Here is a 21,931-nt window from a genome sequence, read left to right as displayed (position 1 = left end):
GGTTAAAGGAGACGGTGATGATGAGTAATGAATGAAATGGTGGAATGAAGGAAGTGGGAGGAAACGGGAGAACCCCGAGAAAACCCACGCACACGGAGGGTCGGTTTCAAATCAGTCCAACTTTCTCACTTTAGTGATTGCACGGAATCGCCGAGCGACAATATTGTGTATATATATCTTCAATGGTACGAACATTTTTCCAAGTATCCGCTTCCATGGTGTTCTTGAAGAGCTCAAACGAACATGTTGGTCGTTGTCAACGGGCTCATTTTGCAATGTTGTGTCACCGGAAAATAAATATGAAAAATCAACGACGAATGGAGCGTTCATTCGTCACTCGCCATTCCTGGTCCAAATATAATCTTGTTATTTTTTATATTTTATTATTATTTTTATTATTATTATTATTATTATTATTATTATTATTATTATTATTATTATTATTAACTTGTTGTGAGAATATTTCAGTTTGAATCCGGACAGAAAATCATTAGCCATTGTGTGTTCTCCATGGTGTATTATGTAACCCTGTTCAACAACGCACTATCTCCTAACCGTCTCGGTATTCTAGCATGTTTGCTGGACAAGTACTGAGTTTGTGATGCCTCAGTCCAACCATGTGTTCCAACAGATTGCAAAGCAGACATTTCATTAGCGCCATCTTAACAAATCTCGCCCAAAATTAGCTATTTTCTATAGAGATCAAAATACCTTTCATGTTTGCAACCTAAAATATTAACAGTCTCTACGACACTAAACAATATCCTGCAAGAGTACAAGCTTCAAAAGCCTACTGAAAGTATTTTAAGCTATTTTTATCCGTTTCGAAGTTTTAAGTTATTCTCTTACCTTTTTCACCATAAACTTATGTTTGTCCAAACATTGCAGTGGCTGAATATTCTTCGTATCAATTACTACCACGGAGTAATTGCAACCATATGCCAAGAACCCATGGCTTCCCCTGGAACAAGAAATTCTCTCAAGTATTTCTATTATATATTACAAAGTTCAAAGGAAAAGACAATTCAAATAACTACACAGGGTTCAAGAAATGTGACGACTAGCTTTTTCTTCATTTACTATTCTCACCTTTTACCTGTCAATAATTCTGATGCTTATGTACCTGAATGAATTAAAAACGGATTACAATACATTTGTTATTAAGTTCAAAGTTTCCAATTTACCTTTAATGTCAAATATATGTAAAGCCGTTGAATTTCGATTATTCCCTAGTATATATGTGTGTTTTTTCCTTTCCTTTCTTTAGAGTTGGTAAACTCGTTTTGCTTCAATATTAACCATGAAACGTGCGGTATCAAATAGTCAATCAAAGTATATGATGCAATTTTGACCCTGAATTGATGCAATGAATACCACTCATTCCAGCGTTGGAACTTCCTGTATAAAGTAAAAGGCAAATTCTGACCAAAGCATATATAATCTAATAAACAATAGCGTTACAGTTTCGGCAAAGTATTTTTGCCTTAATAAGACACATTATCCAAGTCTGCCGAAAATGTAACGCTATTGTTTATTAGACAATATATGCTTTGGTCAGAATTTTGACTCATGGATTAGCATGTTAATAAGAAAGAAAAATTCATGTTTAAGTATTGAGTCGGAATAACGTAATGTGAGAGGTAAAATTTCAGAATCCTACGATGGTACTGTTCCAATTGTACATTTTATACCAGTAACTATAATTGCAGACCAAAACATGTAGGCATATCTATCAAATTGTTCCTCTTCACTTTTCTGGTTTCTATCCGTTTAATATTCAAAACTGAGTTTTATTGAATGCAATTTGAAAGTCATATTCCTACATTCCTTACATCTTTTGTATTCGATTGGAATCATTACTCTTTCTTTAAAAAAAAAAAAAAAAAAAAAAAAAAAAAAAAACTTTTCTTTTGTATTCTTCATTTATTTATTTCGTACCTGTAACAGGACAGTATGTCCTAATTAAAATACTCTTACATCTAGTTAAAAATAGATATCCAGTACTTTTTTTTTTTTTTTTTTTTGAGACGCAGTAACGGCTCTGTCTTCTCCTTCTTTAAGTTTTTAAAAAAAATGTAATTTCTCTAGCCATACTTATTTTGGCATTTATAAAATTTTAATTTCTCGATTTAAATCGATTTAGAAACAATAAATGTTATAAATACTGAAAAAATAACATCTGCTAATTTCTTCCACTTGTTTAGATTTTGACGCCTGCCTTCGCTACTGCTAAAATTCTCGCTTAAATAATAATAATAATAATAATAATAATAATAATAATAATAATAATAAGCAGTTCGTGGTTTTTCATGAGTATCCTCAGGAAACTGAAGTACTGAACATACTATTTCCTTTAAAGCACCCATTTTAACCACAATTGTGCTAATGTGAATGGAATTCTCCTAGGTGAATCTTCTAGTAACTTCATTTAGGTCATCTCTACTTGTACAAACAATGTACTGATGTCCATCATCAGGATAGTAGGACGGCCTCTCACACAGCTTAATCTTACCAAATATTTAGACTCGAGGCGGCTTTCGATTCGTCATTTTGCAGTTGATACCAAGAGCAAGAAGTGACCTAGAGACAACCAAGGCATGTCGGACGATAGATATGTGAAAAGGGTGGAAGTTGCTCTAATAACATGTTTATCGCAAGTACTAGCACCTTTCCTTCCAGAAAAAAATGTGCTGTACGTACATATGAATACATAAAAGAATAAAGAAAGAAGAAAACAAGCAAAAAAAGAGAAAGAAATGTAAATTATCTAAGCAAATAAAAGAAAAATCAGTTTTAAATTCCATTCTAAAACAGTATATTAATAATTTCTGATATGTTCAAACAGTCACTGATTTAAAACTTAATACATTTGAAATTAATTAACCCTAATCCATTAATTATACCAGTGATCGCCAAACCGTCAATCGCGAGCTACTAGTAGCTCGTGGAGACATTTTCCGGTAGATCGCGTTAAGGCTCCGGTTGACTAACCTTGATTCCTCCACATAGCTGGCAATAAACAAATGTTAGATTTTTTTAAAGAAAGTTGGTAGTTCTTTTCTTTTGGCTGATAGCTCACAATAGGACTTAAAAAGTGTACGGTAGCTCAGAAGCTTCATCAGTTTGGCGACCACTGATTTACACAATACCAGCGTATACAAGATGTTGCATAAACATAGAAAGATCTAATATCGATGGGCTGACGAGGACTCGAAAACCAAAGTTACGTTTGCCGGGATAGTGCTACAAGATCGACGCATTCAGTGTTTTGTTTGTTGCTTAAAAATATGGACTCAAAATATCCAAATATCCACCAGGAGTAGACTGTTTCTCCGTAAAGAATAACAGAAAAAAAAGGATCAAGTCCCGCCACTCCAGCACTAATATTTCTGTTTCCTTCTTCCATTGTTTATTCGTTAAAAGAAAATGCAATATCAAAAGATACATCTCTTACCAATCGATTGCACCTTGATTCTGTACACTTGCTGGTCCAGCAATAGTTCGTGCAGCAATACGTGGAATGTGAACAATTGGTGTTCGTTGATCTGTGTCATCAGTCAGGTTAAGTTTCTCAAATGTCTCCCTAGACCTTATCTCTTCATGTTCACCCATTGTCGAAGTTCAGAAGCAAAATTCTGGAAAAGGAGAAATAGTTTGATTACATTGTTGAGTTTGAAACTGGACACAGCAAAGATTATTATTAAATATTCAGCCTACCGTAAGGTCTTGGGACTGGTTTTCTTTTCCGGGTCTGGAAATGTTTCTTTCATGTTTCTCTATGTTGCCTGGAATTAGCTGAAGAATCCTAAGAATGATACAAACCAACAAGAACTGAAGGCTAGATTTTTTTCCCCGCTATCAGGGATTTTACAGTCTTAAGAAAATAATATCTGGTTTTAAGAAGTACTTTCCTGACTGCTTTTGTTTTCTGGTGTTTATGACATTAAATGTATATGCGACCAATGTTACATTAGCCTTAACCATTGCATGTTAGATAAACACAAATTCTACCTTGCCTGGCCAGATTTTGATGATATTTGGTATAATTCTTGGCATCACTGGAAAATGACCAACCCTGATATTTCAGGCTGATAAATGAACCAGTTTAGGAATTACGGGCTCCAAAATTCCTAAAATATACTAAAAATTGTGGAGTGACATTTGTTTGATTGGCATTTCAGGCTGATCTAAAGGATTTAGGACATTGGTTAAGGACATTGTAATCTCAGAATTCGAGTTGAAAAGGCATCATATGATTGTCAGACACATGACAGGATATTATTTTCCATGACAGAACTTGTGATAACGATCATTAAAATGAATCATACAATTCTGAAATGAAATCTTAAATTGATCATCTTATGGTAATGCCCCTTACTAAGGAAGATGAATGATTATGAAAGAATTGGTGAGAGGTGGTAGAATACGGGAGAACCTCAAGGAAATGCTTGAGCGTGATGTTCTCCACAACAAATTTGATATGACCTGGGATCAAACCAAGGACCTCTTGCACCAGGGGTTAGATCTCAGCCAATGAGCTATCGTGCACTCTTTCATTCAATTTTGGGGGCCGCGGTGGCTCAGTGGTAGAGCGTTCACCTCTGGTGCATGGGGTCTCGGGTTCAAACCCTGCTCCCGCCAAGTGAACCTTGTGGTGGACAAACACCGTGTGCGTGGGTTTTCTCGGGGTTCTCCCGTTTCCTCCCACTTTCTTCATTCCACCATTTCATTCATTACTCATTATCACCGTCTCCTTTACCCTAACCGGCATAACCGTGGGACGTAAAACTCAAAATTTCATTTCTTTCATTCAATTTTAATTGTGTGATTGAACAGTAGAGATGCCACTTCTTAACAAGTATAAAGATACGGTAGTTTCGTGGACTGTCTTGAAAAATAATAATAATAATAATAATAATAATAATAATAATAATAATAATAATAACAATAATAATAATACTCGGTTAAAATAAGTGAGTGCATATGAAAGGAATGTGTAATACATTAATTTTCATCGGCACTGCATCTTAACACAAAGTAACAACGCAGTATCTTATGTTTTCACAATTACGATTACTTGTGAAACCATTGTAAGTGCTATATGAAGTTGTGTTATGTTGACAACTTTGGGCACTTACTTTGTTGGCACTGGGCCAGATAATTTATTCATGAGATGAAAATTATTTTCTGTATGTCATACACGTTTAAAGATACACGTAATCGTAAAGAACCACGATCCAACTACATACAAATTGCACGCCCAACGCCATGATCAATGCAGTGTTACACAATACACACTAAGGTAAATTCTAACATAAGACCTGACTGTAGCTTCTACGAACAACTTCGTTTAAGCGCACACCCACCGTCCCTTAGTGCGTACGACGGTAAACGTATTTAATAAAAACGAAACAAAACATGGAAATAATAAATATTTTAGAAGTAAAATTGAGAATAAAGGATGGGAACTGAGGTAGGATTATTTCTTGGTAGGCTGTCATGTATAGGAAGTAGGATGTAGGATATATCATGTACCGTGGGAGTACGTGGAATTTCTCTCTCATTATCCTGCCATATACGGAACCTTAACCGTGAAAATAGTTTTTATAGAAATATAGCGTAGGATAGTGTCTTGTATTTGGCTAATCTTCCGCTGGTGGCACCTGCGGACGACATCCATATCAACCTGTTTTTTCAAAGCTGTATTACTAATTATTCGCTCTTATTTTAATGTACCTTACCTACAACTACTCGTGTTCCATTTTCCTCTTTCACTCTTAACTGTCAACCACAAATATATGTAAATATACATGCATCTATATCACTGGTGTCCAATTATAATGAACCTGCGGGCCATAACCGTCTTTACTAGTAAAGTGGAGGGCCGCAGTTAATAATAATAATAATAATAATAATAATAATAATAATAATAATAATAATAATAATAATAATAATAATAATAATAATAATAATAATTATTATTATTATTATTATTATTATTATTATTACTATTATTATTATTATTATTATTATTATTATTATTATTATTATTATTATTTTTACGCTAGAAAAAAATACTTAAAAAATGTATTTGAAATATTATATACCTATTCAACGTGACAAATAAAAGTGACTAGCAGTGTTTACAACGGCTGGGATATCTACATCCATTTCTGTAGTTGTGAGCCGCAGAAGATGTAAAAGAGAAGAATCTCCAAGGCAGCTCCTGAAGCGATTCTTCACAATTTTCATGATGGAAAATGCACTTTCACACAAATAAGTACTATCAAACACTGACACTCTTTTCCGATCGAACTCCATGATTTAGGGAAAGGTGTTGCCGTGGATTCCCGCGCCTTTCTGTTGTACACAATCGCTAAATAGATGCCTTATTTCGAAAGAAGAGTGGAAACATTAAAAGAATGAATAAATATAAATGAAAATAGTATTAGTAATAACAATCATAAATCTTGAGAGCTTTATGGGCCGCCATTTGGAAATCACTGATCTATATTATACGACTGCGGAAAACTAGTAGGTTTAGACAGTTAAGTGTTGCAAACTATGACAAATAAGGAAATAATTAACCCTTCCCTTCATACATCCTTAAAACTCAACCACCATATGCTAGATAGCCACTAAAACCACGAATGCTATCTATCTGAGTCAGGGCAGGACAGCAGCAGAGAGACACACACAAGAGCAAGCACGCCAGCGACATTAGGTATTCACATAAACCAGCAGTGGGATAATGAAAGGGGGAGAGGGCGGAAGCTGGAATTAACCAATGGATTGCCTTTTGACATAAAAGTATTGCCCCACTTCAGATACATCATGCTGCATTCATAAAGGAAATCTTAACCACGTTTGGGTAAGGTGAAACTTCGGTTTCATTTCCTTCCACTGTGCATTTCTCCTTTTCTCTTCAATATTGCAGCGCACGTCCTAAGTTAGCTACTAAGATAGTTGGTTTGAAACACTGATACATTACACTGTTATTGCCTGTTTACCTAATATGGTATCCATACGCGAATTTATATACTCCACAATTTAACTTCGTTTTCTCAATAACGGCATTCATACCGCTAAGCCCTGTCAGTTTTTATAACATCAGAATAATTATAGTAGGTTAGGTTAGTTCAGGTCAGCTTTGCTTTCTTTCACTTAGTTCATCGGTTTGGCCGGGTGGGTTTATCGAAACTTAACTCTTAATAATTACTCACCCTACAATGATGACGTTTATAACATTTTTTTCTTAGCCTCATGCTGACATTTTGTGATTCTCTTCATTTCCTCGTAAATATGTTATTTCGGGAGTTGCTATCTGCGATAGTAAACCCTTATATTTCATTTCCTGGCATGTGCGGACCTTCGCCGTGAAAGCAGTTTTTATAGGGAATGTAGCGTGGGAACAAATAAATTGTCTATCTTACATTTTCTTCCATCTGCGAAAACTTGGCTGTAACTCTCTAGCAAAAGTTGGTGCTTGTTTTTCGCGCACAGCCTATTATGACTTGTAAGGATTACATCAATATGTGCGCATTATTTGGGCATAACCCTTTCCCCCCCCAAAAAAAAAATGCAGGAGGAGAAGGATACTTTGAAAGGGTTCTAGAACACCGTGCTGCATCCCCCTTGAGTCGTAATAAAGAAAATATTCAACCGCTACCTTCACTCGCTATCGCCCGCTTGGCATGACTACGTGAAATAAGTATTGATAAAGAAAGGAACTAATTTGGGCACTAACCCACCTTCACAAATATATGTGCGGGCCAGCATTATAGAGCCTCCCCAAACACTATTCCAAGAAAGAATAGTAAACTTCTGTTTATAAATTCGTCTTCTTATTCTCCAGATTGATTATACGGATCCACAGATATTTAAACTTTACAGAAGAAATTTGTAATAATATTTTGGTAGAGTAGTGTCTAAATAATAAAAATATGGTGTGCGTATGTAGTACGTGAAAATACATTAATGAAAGTAGACCCTGATATGCACGTATTCGCTCGTAAGGTAAGTAGTGACGGGTGGACAATTTCTAAAAGTTGCAGAATTAATTAGTAATAATATTGTTAATAGATCAGTATGTGCTTACTCGAAGTACGTTGCGTTATTACGTCCGACACGGATTTGAACGTAGAAAATCAGAAATCGAATTGTAAGTTGCTTACATTCTCCTTTATGTAGCCATTAAGCACAGGGTATAAAGTGTAGGAAAGTGTCTTAGGGTATACGAAGGTGAAGCGTGAAGAAGCGGAACCATTGAAGTGTTAGTGAAGTTTTTACAAATTTCTGAATCGTCAGCACGGAAGAGTGCAGAGATGTGGAGAATAGTAAAACAACACTTATTTTCAGACTTGTAAGGCCTATTCCATTTCTAGACACGCAGGCGGTCCGGTCCATAGTTTTTGATTTTCCTCAAATTTGGATATATTGTTCTAAAAGCAAAATTAATAGATACATATTTTTTCTTTTGACCCAAAAAAAAATTGTTGGAGGTGTTACAGGGGGGGCAAAGTTTCGTCAAAGTCACACCTAATTTCCCCCGTGGTGCGATCAAAATTACGTTAAATTGCAATATTTCAGGAACCAAGAGGAATATTTTAGATCTGTTTTCAGTTTCTGAAAGCTAGATATGTCAGTAATCTGTTAGTATTTAGACTGTTACTCTAAGCGTGATAGGTTTGACGCTAGCAGAACATTGAAAATGTGGGAAATGTAACGTTACCGACATTTTTCTCAAAAACCCCATCTTTAAAAATTCTGAAATTTGGTATCAAGAAGGAGGCATATATAGAGTAACAAACCACATATGGGTTTTGCAAGATCTTACCTATTTTGAATTCTATTACACTTTAACTGTCCGTCGCATATTCTGAGAAATGTACTGAAAGAACCTAAGTTTTATAATTATCATTCTGCTTTTTTTTCTTTCTTTATTTCTAGGGTCACAATACTGTTTACCAGAGGGTGCTGGACTATTGTAGCACTTGGGTGTGAAAATATTGGAAGTCTATTTTTGCATCTGAAAAGGAAATTTCCAAAATACTGCAGTTTCGGATAAATAGTCATTGCAGACAAGCTAAAGCAGTGAATAATGGCGAGTTTGTTTTCTGGTGTTAGAATTAGGTGTGCAGATTACCTACAAAGGCATAAAAAAGCTCAATATCAGAAAAAAGGAAGTGGTTTACCCTTTGTTAAAGTCGGTGTTTTAGCTCCACGCTTAGAACTGCAGGATGAAAATGTGTCAGAGGAACATTTCTTGTGCAAAAAGTGCCATACTAAACATATAAGGAAACTTGGCAAAGCTGCATCTCAGCATCAGCAGCAACATGAAGTGTCCTCTGAAGCCGATGAAGGCCGTGGTGAGATTACTGAAGACGAGTTTGTGGACACTGAAGCTGAATTATGTGAACTAAATGAACGTGCAGAACTGTTTGATGTCTCTCCTGTTAAAAAAAAACGTACAAGGTGAAAGTTCATCAACGAAGACAGTATTTTCTAAGAAAACGGAAAGAAATACAGAAGGGAGCTGAAGAACATTTCAGTGGAAAGTTAGCAAAAGTTTATAAGGTTCCTGTTGCAGCACCACAAACAGATTCATCACCTGATGACAGTGGTTGTAAGCAGTGGGAACAGTTTTCAAGCAATATAGGGGCAGCTCTTACAAGTGTTAAGTGTTATAATGACAAGGTGAAACTTCTGACTCTACTGCTTGGAACTATGTCAAGGAAAGAAATACTGACAAACTTTTCTGGTGCAACAAAACATATGGCTGGTAAAGTAAGAAGTACTGTGAAAGAAAAGGGGGTATAGGCAGGGTTTGAAAAAACCCGGGCTTTTTTGAAAAAGCCCAACCCACCTGGGCCCATATGGGTTTTTTCGGGTTTTTTCGAAATATTTCAATGTCTTTGGGGTAAAAGTGTTAAAATGCGATTTATATTTCAAGACTGTCATTGCCACAACTTGCAACAATTTTCTACTTACTGCTGTTTTGAAAAAAAAAATGGCCGCCATTTTGAAATTTTACATTCGATCGCCGAGAAAATCTACAGCAAATTTAGCATATCTCTTGCTTCCACCGTCAAAATTTCAACTTAAAAGACTAAAAATTGCGCTTTGTAGCGTGGATACTCGCTGTTTTGAAAACATGGCCGTCATTTTGATATTATGTTCGTATGCCGCCAAAATCTATACAGGAAATTTAGAGTGTCTCGTGCTTGTATTCTGAAAATTTTAACTTAAAAGGCCGAAAGTTGTACCCTAAAGTGTGTATGGTGGAGGCAGACAAACGAGTTGAGTTGATTTTGTTTAACGTCCTTTTCAGCAGCGAGGCTATATGAGACGGGACCTATTGATTAACGTGGAATCCGAACCACATGAGCTCCCTCCGGGAAGCAAACCCGGGCCCCATACCGAAGACGCGTACACTAACCGCATAGCTATGAAGGAACTCGGCAGACAAACAAACAAATGTAGGTTAAGTCATCCAGAAGCCTGACCGACGTTTGCCAAATATGAATACCAAAAGGGGTCTATTAATTTAAAACAAAGATACAATTCATGTTGTACGAAATAAATAAATGTTTTACAATGTCTTATATGAAATTAACAATTCCCAGCGTAAATAAACCTGCCATATTTCCTCCATGGGAATACGGAACACCTCAGATCCCCCCTTCCTCAACTTTCCAACACAATGCAATGAACTGTAGTCTGGTTATGAACAAAAGTATAATAGGTCTTGGTGGTTCAGTGGTAGAGGGTTCCCCTCTAGTGCATGGGGTTCCTAGTTCGATCCCAGCTCGCGCTAAGTGAGCTTTGTGGTGGACAAACACCTTGTGCGTGGGTTTTCTCGGGATTCTCACGTTTTCACCCACTTTCTTCATTCCGTCTTTTCATTCATTTCTCATCACCGTCACCTTAAGCATAGCAGGCATAACCGTGAGACTAAAACTAAAAGATTTCATTTTATTTATTTTTTTTTCAATAATATAATAGGCGAAAGTTCTTTAAGCAGCAGCTGCTTTTCTCCCTTCGTACCCTGCAATTAATCGTACAGACTGAAGATGCCTAAAAACCTAAAACCTATGTGGTATAAAAATGCTTTACAGGAAAATAATATGCAAAATTATTTAAATCAGTGGTACAGTCTACCTTCAATATTCTTGGCGCGTTTAGCAACATTTATTTACATGGCTGTATTTGCCAAAATTACGTTCGTCAGTTTAATCTGATGAAAAGCTGATTTTTCTCCTTGTGTCGTGTGTAATTGTCAGGACCATATTTACATTTTTCTAAGACGTGGACCAAAGCACAATTCTGTGCCCCTAGCCTCTGAAAAAGATTATAGTTCTTGTTAACTTATCTAATGTGTTGCTGAAGAAAAGGTTAGTCATCTTCCCTGTGTTTGTAAATGTAGAAACACTCAAAGCCATCTTTTCTTGATGTTCCGGAGAGTATCCGAGTTTCCATCAAGTGCAATGGAAAAAGTAGCATTGCAAATTTCGCTCGCTATCAAGTCGAACAGGGTGGTGTTATAACTTCCTCGAAACTGTTACATGCAACAGCGTACTACTCATTCACTAATTACAGGATTCCCAGCCAATGTCAGGTTTTTTTGTTTTTCACTTTTCGAATAAGCTGATATTGATAGCAGAAATGAAACGGAGTTAAAATACGGGATATTTCCCTGTCCCGACTAAATTTACGGGGACGCGGGACACTCGGGCCCAAAAACGAGACATTCCCGTTTTTTACGGGACGTATGGCAGACAGGCTTAAGCGTAAAATAAATAGTTTTATTTTTGAAGTATTCATTTCCGATCCTTCTGCGTTTAATTCGGGAATTTCTCGAGCACTTCTTTCACGGCGTGTACATCAAAACTTCCACTAGTATGGAAATTTGAACTCAGCACTTGAAATAGTAAGCGTTACATTGTCTTCGCAACACCGAGCATTAAGCTTCTTAAATTTGACAAGTATTTTTACGCTACTGCTGGCGTTGATTTTACAGAATGCTTATTTGAAGAGTTGCAAAAAATGACTGAATTAAACTGTTATTGTTGGAAAACCAAATTTTAGTTGAAGAATCTTGTGTTTTACATCAAAGGTAAGAAATATTACTAATAGTTTTACTAATGTATTTACATATGTACTATTAGTACCGGCACCTAAGTTATCAAAGTGAAACGTTATTTGACAACAAGCATTCAAGAAATATACATAATTTTTATAGCAAAGTATCCACATATTAAACTTGGAAGAACTTCATTCTACGCTTTACGCCCTTCATGGGTGATGCCTCATCCGCCCCCCCCCCCCCCACACACACACAAAAAAAAAAGACAGAAAGAAAACAGCTGTCTCTGCATCTACTGTGAAAACTTTCAGTTATGTGTCACTGCACTAAAGCATGCCAGGCATGATATCATTAGTGTAAAATACCTGAAGAAATTAGTATTGTCACTTGCTGTATGGGATACCAACAGTTAGAGCTGTGTCTTCCAAGAGTGCGCTGAATGTCCAGGGGAAGCACGCATTACATGTGAGGCTATTGGATTTGAAGACACCATGGATGAAGAAATCACTTGTGCGCTACGGGAGGAGAATGACCTCATCAAGAAAACCACTTCATGAGAGGATTTTATTGCTGTGTTGGCTCACTGGCCCATGGAAGCTGTTGTCCATTTGAAAATTAAGGATAAGGAAAAAAAATGTTAAAAACTCCACAACCATATCTGTCTTCACTGCGATTTTGCAGATTGCCGAATGAAATCCAGTCATACCACTGGCAAAATCCACAAGTGAGCATCTTTACTGCAGTGTGCTACATCAATGATAAAACTAGAACTTTCAGTATGGTATCAGATGATCGCTCACATGACTGCTCATGCTCTTCTTGCTATCACAAATATAACAGAAGTTATGAAAGTAAAAAAAGAGATTGACAGAATCACCATCTTGGGCGATGGGCAGCATTACACTTCAAAAACAGATATCAGTTGTTTGAACTTACTAAGGATTCAGTAGACAAAAAATTGATTTTCACTGCAACGGGTCAAGGAAAGCGATCATGTGATGGTGTGGGAGGTGCTCTGAAGCACATGGCAACGAATCACAATATAATCACAGAAATAATATACTTACAAGCAGAGCAGACAAACAGGCAGAATGTGTATTAAGCCTATTACTAATATCACATATTATTATTAGCAATAATAATAATGATAGCTAAATTCCTGGCGCAACAGCCTTCAGAAGGCCTGGACTTATGGCACTCATTTCTGTGGGGTGACATGTTTGAAGGTCTGCACGAGCTCGAGGCGAGCCTGCGGCTCAAGCTCGACCCCGGCCCGCGGGCCGGACTTGGGCCTACGAAGCATGTATCATTTCGGGCCCGGGCCGTAAGTTTTAAAATATACAACCATATTCTCGGGCCTAACTTTGTAAATATATTGTACAACGATTGTAGAGTATATTATGATCCTACGAAATCAGGTGCGGATGCTTACGTTTTTACGAGATATGGATGAAAACTTTCCAACATTAAAAATAATGCAAAATAACGCACAGGGAAGCAAGGTGGCAACAATGGAATTAAGAAGATTAGCGGAAATAAAAAGAATAGATATTGTGGCAATACAGGAGCCATATCTTCTAAATAGCAAATTAACAATCTTTCCTGTGGGAAGTAGGATCATCTATGGAGGAGAAGAGCCAAAAGCTGTGACTGTAATCATGAATAAGGAAATTGAAATACTGAAGCTAACTCAGTATGCAGATAATTGGATAACAACAGTGGAAATTAAATGGAAAAAAAGTAAATTTTGGATAATTAATGCGTACTTTCAATACCGCCTACCAACTCAAGATTTTGTAAACAAAATACAGGACATAATAGGACAAAGAGGTAATAATAGTATTCTGCTGTTGGCAGACACAAATGCAAAGTCGACAATGTGGGGAGCACAAGAAAACGATGACAAGAGTGACTTAGTAGAAGATTTAATTATTCAAAATGGACTGCAAATCTTAAACGTGGGAAATAGACCAACCTTTATAGGAAACAGAGGAAAATCACACATTGATGTATCATGTGCAACCACTGAGTTAGCAAACAGAGTAACAAATTGGCAGCTGGGAGACAGTAACACGCTAAGTGATCACGAAATTATCACCATAGAGATTCAGGCAAACCAAACAACCAAAGTAGCAGAGACATATAATATAAAGAAAACAAACTGGAATAAGTTTAAAGATAATTTAAAGTTACCACAAATAGAAGAAGATAGTAATATTACACAAATAATACAGCAAATAGAATTAGTAACCAAAGAAGCACTAAAAGATGCTACCCCGACAAATAAGGAAATTAAGAAATACGAAGACTTTTGGAACCCCAAACTCCAGAGGTTGAAACGAATAGCAACATCAGCAAGAAAAAGCTACCAATCAACACTTCATCCCATTCTGAAGGAAAGGAGATTGGAAAAATACAGAATTGCTAAAAGGGAATACAAAGAAGAACTACTAGAGGCAAAAAAGAAAAGTTGGGATTTATTCCTAAAAAAGAACATAGAAGTAGACCCATGGGGAACACCGTACAAACTAATTACATAAAAAGTCAACCCTCTAATATTGAGCACAGTTAAAAAACCTGATGGAATGCTAACTACGAACAGAGAGGAAACATTAACGGCATTAGCAAATAAGTTCTTCCCAAAGGATATCAAGGAGACAGATACGGAAAGTAACATCGAGTTAAGAAATAAAATGATGGAGGAAACCATTGATACTGTACCTGAGGAAGATCTGGTAACAAATGAGGAGATGGAAAAGATAATGAAGAAACTTAAAAACAAAAAAGCACCAGGAATAGATGGACTAAAGAATGAAATATACAGAAAGGCAAAAGATATTTGGACACCATATCTAGCTAGACTATTTAACTGGTTACTTAAGAAGCAACTTTTCCCAGATACCTGGAAAGTTTCAAAGTTAAGTATCCTATCTAAAGGACCAGAAAAGGACGCCTCAGAAGTTGGATCTTATAGACCCATTTGCTTGCTTAAAAACATTTCCAAAATTTTTGAAAGAATAATACTAAACAGGTTACAAAAATATAGAGACGTTAAGGACGATCAATTGCAATATGGTTTTAGAACTGGAAAATCAACAGAAGACGCTATAAATAGATTAGTAGATAATATAAAGGAAAAAAGGTACGAACGAAAATATGTCTTAGCACTCTTTATAGATATTGAAGGAGCTTTTGACAATCTTCGGTTTCCCTCTCTTCTAGAAAATATCAGAAAATTAAATTTGCCTAAATACATAATAAACTTAATAAGAAATTACTTATTAAACAGGAAAATCATAATACCGAAAGAAGGAGACATAGAAATTGAGGCCGAGAAAGGTTGCCCACAAGGTTCTATCCTGGGACCAAGTTTATGGGACATTGAGCTACAACCATGCTTGGAAGTATTAAACAAGATGCAGGAAGTGGACATAGTTGTTGCATTTGCCGACGATATTGCAATAACAGCAAGTGGAAATAGCAGAAGAGAATTAGAAATTAAAACTGCAAAAATAATAGAACAATTAGACAAGTGGAGAAAAGACAGTAAACTAAAACTATCAACAAGCAAAACTAAATACCTAATTTTCGGAACAAAGTTACAACGAAACCCAATAATAAAGCTAAATAATATAAACATAAAAAGAGAACAAAAGATAAGATATCTGGGAATAATATTAGATGAAAAACTAAATTTTGATGCACATTTTAAATATATAACAACTAGAGGGAACAGCATAGCAAATAAATTAATTACGATAGCTAGAAACAGATACAAACTACCATTGAAAATAATAAATTTCTACCAAGAAACCATTTTAGAAGCTGCAATAACATATGCATCAAGTGTTTGGATTGCGAGAACATTAGAAAATAAAACATATAAGAATAGATTAAATAGACCACAAAGAAACCTACTAACAAGATTAAGTGGAGCTTTTTCATCAACATCACATAGCTCATTAAGTATAATATTAGGAGTAAAACCCATGAATATTGTAGCTCTGCAGAGGGCAGCGAACTATTGGTTAAGAAAAGGAAATCTAGACAAAATCAGGAATACATTTGATAAAGAACCAAATACCGAAAAAGAAATTGAAGATCATATGATAGCAATTTGGAATGAAGATTGGCAACGGTATGAAGGAGCTCACAGAGTACATCAGATATTTCCAAACGTAAAAGATAGACTACAAATAAAACATTTAAATCCCACTTACGGAATAATTCATTCCCTAACAGGACATGGACCGTATGAAGACTACTTGTATAAAATAAAATCCAAACGGACACCAAGCTGTGAATGTGGAGAAATTGGCACACCAGAACACCACATTATGTGGTGCCCAACAATGGAAGATGGCGTGATACTAAGAAGGGATATTCGAAACAAGACTTTACAAGAAATATTAACTAGTAAGGAAGATTGTGAGAAATTGAAAAAAATAACTAAAGAATACTCAGATATAAGAAGAAATATGTACAGAAGAAATTTAAACAATGGAGAGAATTAAAGTGATGAATGAAAGAAAATGAACGAATGTGAGACTTGTTCCTGGACCGGAGAAAAGACTCCAGGAGAGGAAACACAGGAAATCCGTGTCTCCCACCGGGAACAAATTGAATGAATGGATGCACCTCCAGCCTAGGGACTGGAAGAGGAATTCCGGTGCAAGAGTGTGTGAAGAAGAGTGCGTGAAGTAGAGAGTGGTGGTGGGTTCACGGGAGGGAATAGGGTAATGGCAAGAAAGGATATAATGGGAAACACCGCATTTACCGTTCGGGCGCCAGGTGAGGTTGATGAGGATACCACTGGGATACAACGGACCGGGGTCCACACTAAGTGCTCCGACTGGACCCCGGACCCAGTCTATAAGAACCAACCAAGATACCAAGGAACGCAAAATGAGCGGTTAAAAGAAATAAATAAATAATGAATACAGTTAAACGAGTTGAATGAGTTAAACGAAAAGATAAATTTTTAGTATGTGGAAGAGTGAAAATGAAATGAAATTTTTGAGTTTTACGTCCCACGGTTATGCCGGTTGGGCTAAAGGAGACGGTGATAATGAGTAATGAATGAAATGGTGGAATGAAGAAAGTGGGAGGAAACGGGAGAACCCCGAGAAAACCCACGCACACGGTGTTTGTCCACCACAAAGTTCACTTGGCGGGAGCAGGGTTTGAACCCGAGACCCCTAGCACCAGAGGTGTATGTGGAAGAGTGAAAGTAAACAATAAATGGGAAAACATACAGGCTGAAAAACTAAATGCTTAAGTTAAGCCAGAAATTCGTGTGGTGCAAGGTGAAGTTAAATATATATATATATATATATATATATATATATAAATAAATAGAAAGTCATATAGGTGAAAAATAAGTGTCAGTGATTATTAGTGTTAGTGACAGCAAAAGCATACAGTGTAGTGTAGTGTTAAGAATATTAGTTTTGGTGCACAAGTGGTAAATAGAAAGTCATATAGGTGAAAAATAAGTGTCAGTGATTATTAGTGTTAGTGACAGCAAAAGCATACAGTGTAGTGTAGTGTTAAGAATATTAGTTTTGGTGCACAAGTGTTAGTGTGGAAACACAGGTGAAAACCATTAGTGCAGTGAAAGAAATAGGTGAATACCAAAGAAATATATTTAAAAATACGTATATATATATATATATATATATATATATATATATATATATATATATATATATATATATATATATATAAAACATATGGGTGAAAAAACCTAAACATACAGGGAAAACCTGCAAGAAATAAGAAGCCTAAGGTAAAAAGAAGAAGCCAATAGGTAAAAACATAAATACGCAGAGAACACAGATACCAAACACACACACAGAAATACATAATAAACAAACAATCTAGATTCAAACTCATTTGTTACATTTTTATAGCTTTTTTTTTTCGTATTTGTAATTTTTCCCTTTTTTTGGTCTCTTTTCCTTCCCTCCCAAATTTTCCTATTTTTTTTTTCTTTTTTCACTTATGGAAATAAAGAAAAAAAAAACAAAACTACTATAGAAATCATTCGCAATGATGGTAACTCGTCGGTTTTCGAATGCTCTAGGTAACCGACTAAGAGTAACGTGACTGAGCGAATGTAAAATGTACAACGATATGTATTCGACCGTTGCTTCTGGAGAACTTTTAAAGCACAACTTCAAAATTAAACCTCTAATTGCTGTAAATAAAATGCAATTTTGCGTTCATTATTAACTTTCTGTAATTCGGGATCATTTGATTATGACATGAGCTCAGGCCGGGCTCAGGCCTACATGCTAGAACATATTTTGGACTCGAGTCGGGACTTACATTATAAATGCACGGACCGGGCCGGGCTCGGGCTAAAAATTCCGGCCCGTGCAGACCTCTAGATGTGTTGTGAGCAGATCGGCTACCCTAGCAGTTAATGTTGACTTCCTGGACTGCAGTTCGCTATTTTTTTCTTTCAAGTTGCTTCCAATTGTCCTCACGACTTTGGGTGGACGCCGCAGCGACAATACCGTGTGGTGAGTACGAATAATCACATCTATCTTTCCTCTCACCAGACCCAGCACTGCTTGACTTCGTTGATCTCATGGAGTGTGATATTCTAGTGTGACTAGGACGTTGGTAATAAAATAAATACAAATTGAAGTAGTGAGGAAATTAGCTAGGAAATATAGATAAGTACTAAACTGACTCCCTGGAGCTACGGTCCATGAGGGCTGTGCCTGCCGAAGGGTTAAGTTTAGAGTTACCCCTCCGCTTTTTATAAAAATCAGGAAAATTTACAGAAGAAATGAGGTAAGAAATGATAATTTGAAGTTTTTATTTGATGTTTAGGAATGTAAGTTCGGCAGGAGAGTTATGTTTAATACGAGAAAAGATATGTGAAAGTTAGTACTATTTGCCGGATGCGGAAGCATTCGCGGAAGGTTTCACCAGCATGATAGTTGTAAAATATGGCGAACAGGTGTAACGGATACGCAAAAATAATGAAGAAAACCTTTTAAATTTTTGTGAAGGCCACGGAGTACTGAAGTTAAGTAAAACGTAACAATTTTTAATACTTTAAGCACTGTTTTTTGTGTGTTGCAAAGTCCAAGGGCACCTTCAGACTGGAGGGGCAACTCTAAACTTCCCTGCCGAATGTCGCAATACAACAAGCATCAGCTACGCACTGAAACTATTCGAGATAGGAAGATCTCGGTTTTTAAACTGTATTGCTATTCCTTTATGCAGTGCTCGAAGTGGAAGATCTAAGGAAGTATACCCCGCATACTCCCCCTCTTCTATTTAGAGCATTGTCTTTATGTTATTTGTGGAAATAACATAATACAAAGGCTTGGATCGGGAGTAGAGAAGATTTGCTCTGTTCGATAGCATTTACATATTTCCCGACATAATTAACATCAAAGTAATTTGTGTTTTAAGCTAAACGAAGTAGAATAAAATAGCTTTCATATATTGTCACATGATGTGGGCTGATTGCAAAGCCTAGCTACCAAAATATACGTTCTTCAATCACGCTGTAAAAGCTACAGATGCCAGACGGAACAAACGCTGTACAACGCTACTATGATAACCGTAATGGGGTTAGCCATACTGAGAGCTTTATACAGTTCTACCTGAGTTGGAGCGGCAATGCCGGAATCTAGTTACAATGAAGAATTTATGGTAGGGGCAAGTAAACCCTTAGATCTTGACCTTCGAGGAAAAAATCGGTTACGTTTTGTCGCGTACTATAGTATCAGTGTACTCTTCCATTATCCTCGTTTATTAGTATACTCCCGTCGCTGACGCGCCTGCTTCTTCAAACGCACTCCCTGGCTACCGCTGGGCCCCTCCTGCGGTACTGCCCTCACTCGGTTAGATAGCATTCGTGCTTTTTAGTGGCCACCTAGGACAAGTTGGTTCGTTTTATGCACTTTACTTTTCATGCCATACGTCCACACTGTATTTATACAAAGCCATCCTGAAATCAATCTGCAAGTACTAATGGAGCTCCTCATGTAGTGCGTGCTCTGCTAACTTAGATACAAAGCCCTAACGTAACCTAACCTGAACATGTAAGAGATTTGTCAAAATTTGGTAGAACCGTCTGCTTGCATAATGCGTTCGTTTCTAATCTTACTTGGTATTTCTTTAAAAAGGTATATCGTTCGTAATCCATTCGGAAGAGGGAGTCTAAACTATGATAGCGCCCAGAGGTGATACCTCGAAATTTTAATCTTTCCTCGCTCGTTATTCAACTGGTCCAAAAAACTGGATAAAATCTGCAGTATATCCACTCATATAGTGGACTGTGACTATAATTTTCAAAATCTTAGCCGTTCATAGCTCAACTGCACAATCTGACAACAATTATTTGCATAGACTGTTTTAAGTGTATTATATCCTAAGAAAACAAGATTTTATGTCGATGACTTAACCAACTGTTGCATACTTACTTATCGTCTTTTACTGTCACCTTCCTTATATTATAGAATTCATCATGTAATAACAATGACCACCTTCTGTATTATGGGTTAATTCACTGATGGTTGTAGTATAAGACTTCTCATTACGTGTCGCGTAAATAAATCATTTTACTTCCTTGTCAATTTCTGTCTGTATTCACACGCTTTGAGATTCGCTTATGTCAAGGATTTTCAACATCGAAGGAAAATTCAGGGTTGGAAATTTGTTAAGTTACAACTATCGTACCAAATAATAAAAATGTAATTTCTATTTATCTGCAGTTGATAAGACTTTGAATCCAGTTGTTCATCGTCATATTAAGAGGGAGAAGGAGTGCGTCACAGCGGCCGGAATATTGGTGTTCAATTTAACATGGGATCTCAACCATTTTTTAGGCAAATCACGGTTTCATTTCGTTCTTCCGCAAAAATGTCTCAGTAGCGCACTAAATATGATGCATCTCATTTTAAAGGTGCAATTTGAACGCTGTGCGTGATATTTTCTTCTTATAAATACAGATAATTATAATCCAAATTCCCATAAGAAAATAATCAAAATCAGACGGAAAAGTCTTCTGTTTTTTTACAGTAAGGAAAAGAGCTAAAAACTCCGGACTTTTTTGAGAATGGAGTACAATCTTTGTATTTGTGCGCTACTGTACTATTTTTTCGCTGTTTCCAAAGACATCCATTTCACAATCGATGAGAAATTATATCCTTCATAATTGAATCTACAGAAATCAGAAATCAGATTTTTTCGTGTTCACGTACTTGGCCGTCTAACTGCTAGATGGCACTATAGTCATTCCTCATCCCCCTTTCCTTCTCAGCGGGAGCCAGTCCTTTTGAAAATCTACTTTGAACTTCTTAACAGGGGCGGGAGGAAGGAAATCATTGTGAAGAACCTCTTTGGTTGATGGTTTCTGTTTCAGCAGTACAGTGTGTTTGTAGATGGTTTCTGTGAGAAGAAGTAATTTGTGTTTGTAGCGATAAAGTCAACCTTTCGACAAAAATTTGTGAAGGAGAAGCCGAACCAAAGTCTTCGTTTATCTATTCCAAGAAAGAAATGAAAACTTCCTGCAGGCTAAGAATATACATGCAAGAGAAAAAATAAGATACATTATTATAATCTTTAGGATAGATTAATTCCCGAAATATTCTTTGTTTACCTGTCAAAAAATCAAGAATAATATGGTATAAAGCTCTTTCATCAGCTTCCATCGTACAACATACTAGACACACACATTTATATACATACATACGTGTAATATATATATATATATATATATATATATATATATATATATATATATATATATATATATATATAGTGGCGGATCCAGGATATGATCAAGGGAGGAGGTAAACCATAATTTGCCTCTTTATC

The 21,931-nt window shown here is 36.3% G+C and overlaps 1 protein-coding gene across 4 annotated transcripts in view; it reads right to left on the bottom strand.

Moving 5' to 3' along the window:
* Positions 1 to 20,742, bottom strand: part of LOC145692468 (WD repeat-containing protein 11-like) — a 91,157-nt gene extending 70,415 nt beyond the window's left edge. For 2 of the 4 annotated variants that reach the window (XM_081767776.1, XM_081767777.1), the window contains exons 1-3: positions 20,536 to 20,741; positions 3,455 to 3,635; positions 850 to 961 (exon numbers count right to left, since the gene is read on the bottom strand). In XM_081767776.1, coding sequence (XP_081623902.1) covers positions 850 to 961; positions 3,455 to 3,612 — 270 coding nt within the window. In that variant the 5' untranslated portion in view covers positions 3,613 to 3,635; positions 20,536 to 20,741. Of the gene's footprint in view, positions 1 to 849; positions 962 to 3,454; positions 3,636 to 20,535 lie in introns of those variants that run through there. The other 2 variants (XR_014132619.1, XM_081767780.1) reach the window with 2 other exon arrangements.
* Between the last annotated feature and the right edge of the window lie 1,189 nt (positions 20,743 to 21,931).

Source organism: Thermobia domestica, chromosome 1 (genome assembly GCF_964235325.1).
Source record: "Thermobia domestica chromosome 1, izTheDome1.hap1.1, whole genome shotgun sequence".
In the NCBI taxonomy this organism is placed as follows: Eukaryota; Metazoa; Arthropoda; class Insecta; order Zygentoma; family Lepismatidae; genus Thermobia; species Thermobia domestica.
Note: the sequence above shows the minus strand (reverse complement) of the source record. Positions and strands in the feature narration are given on the sequence as shown.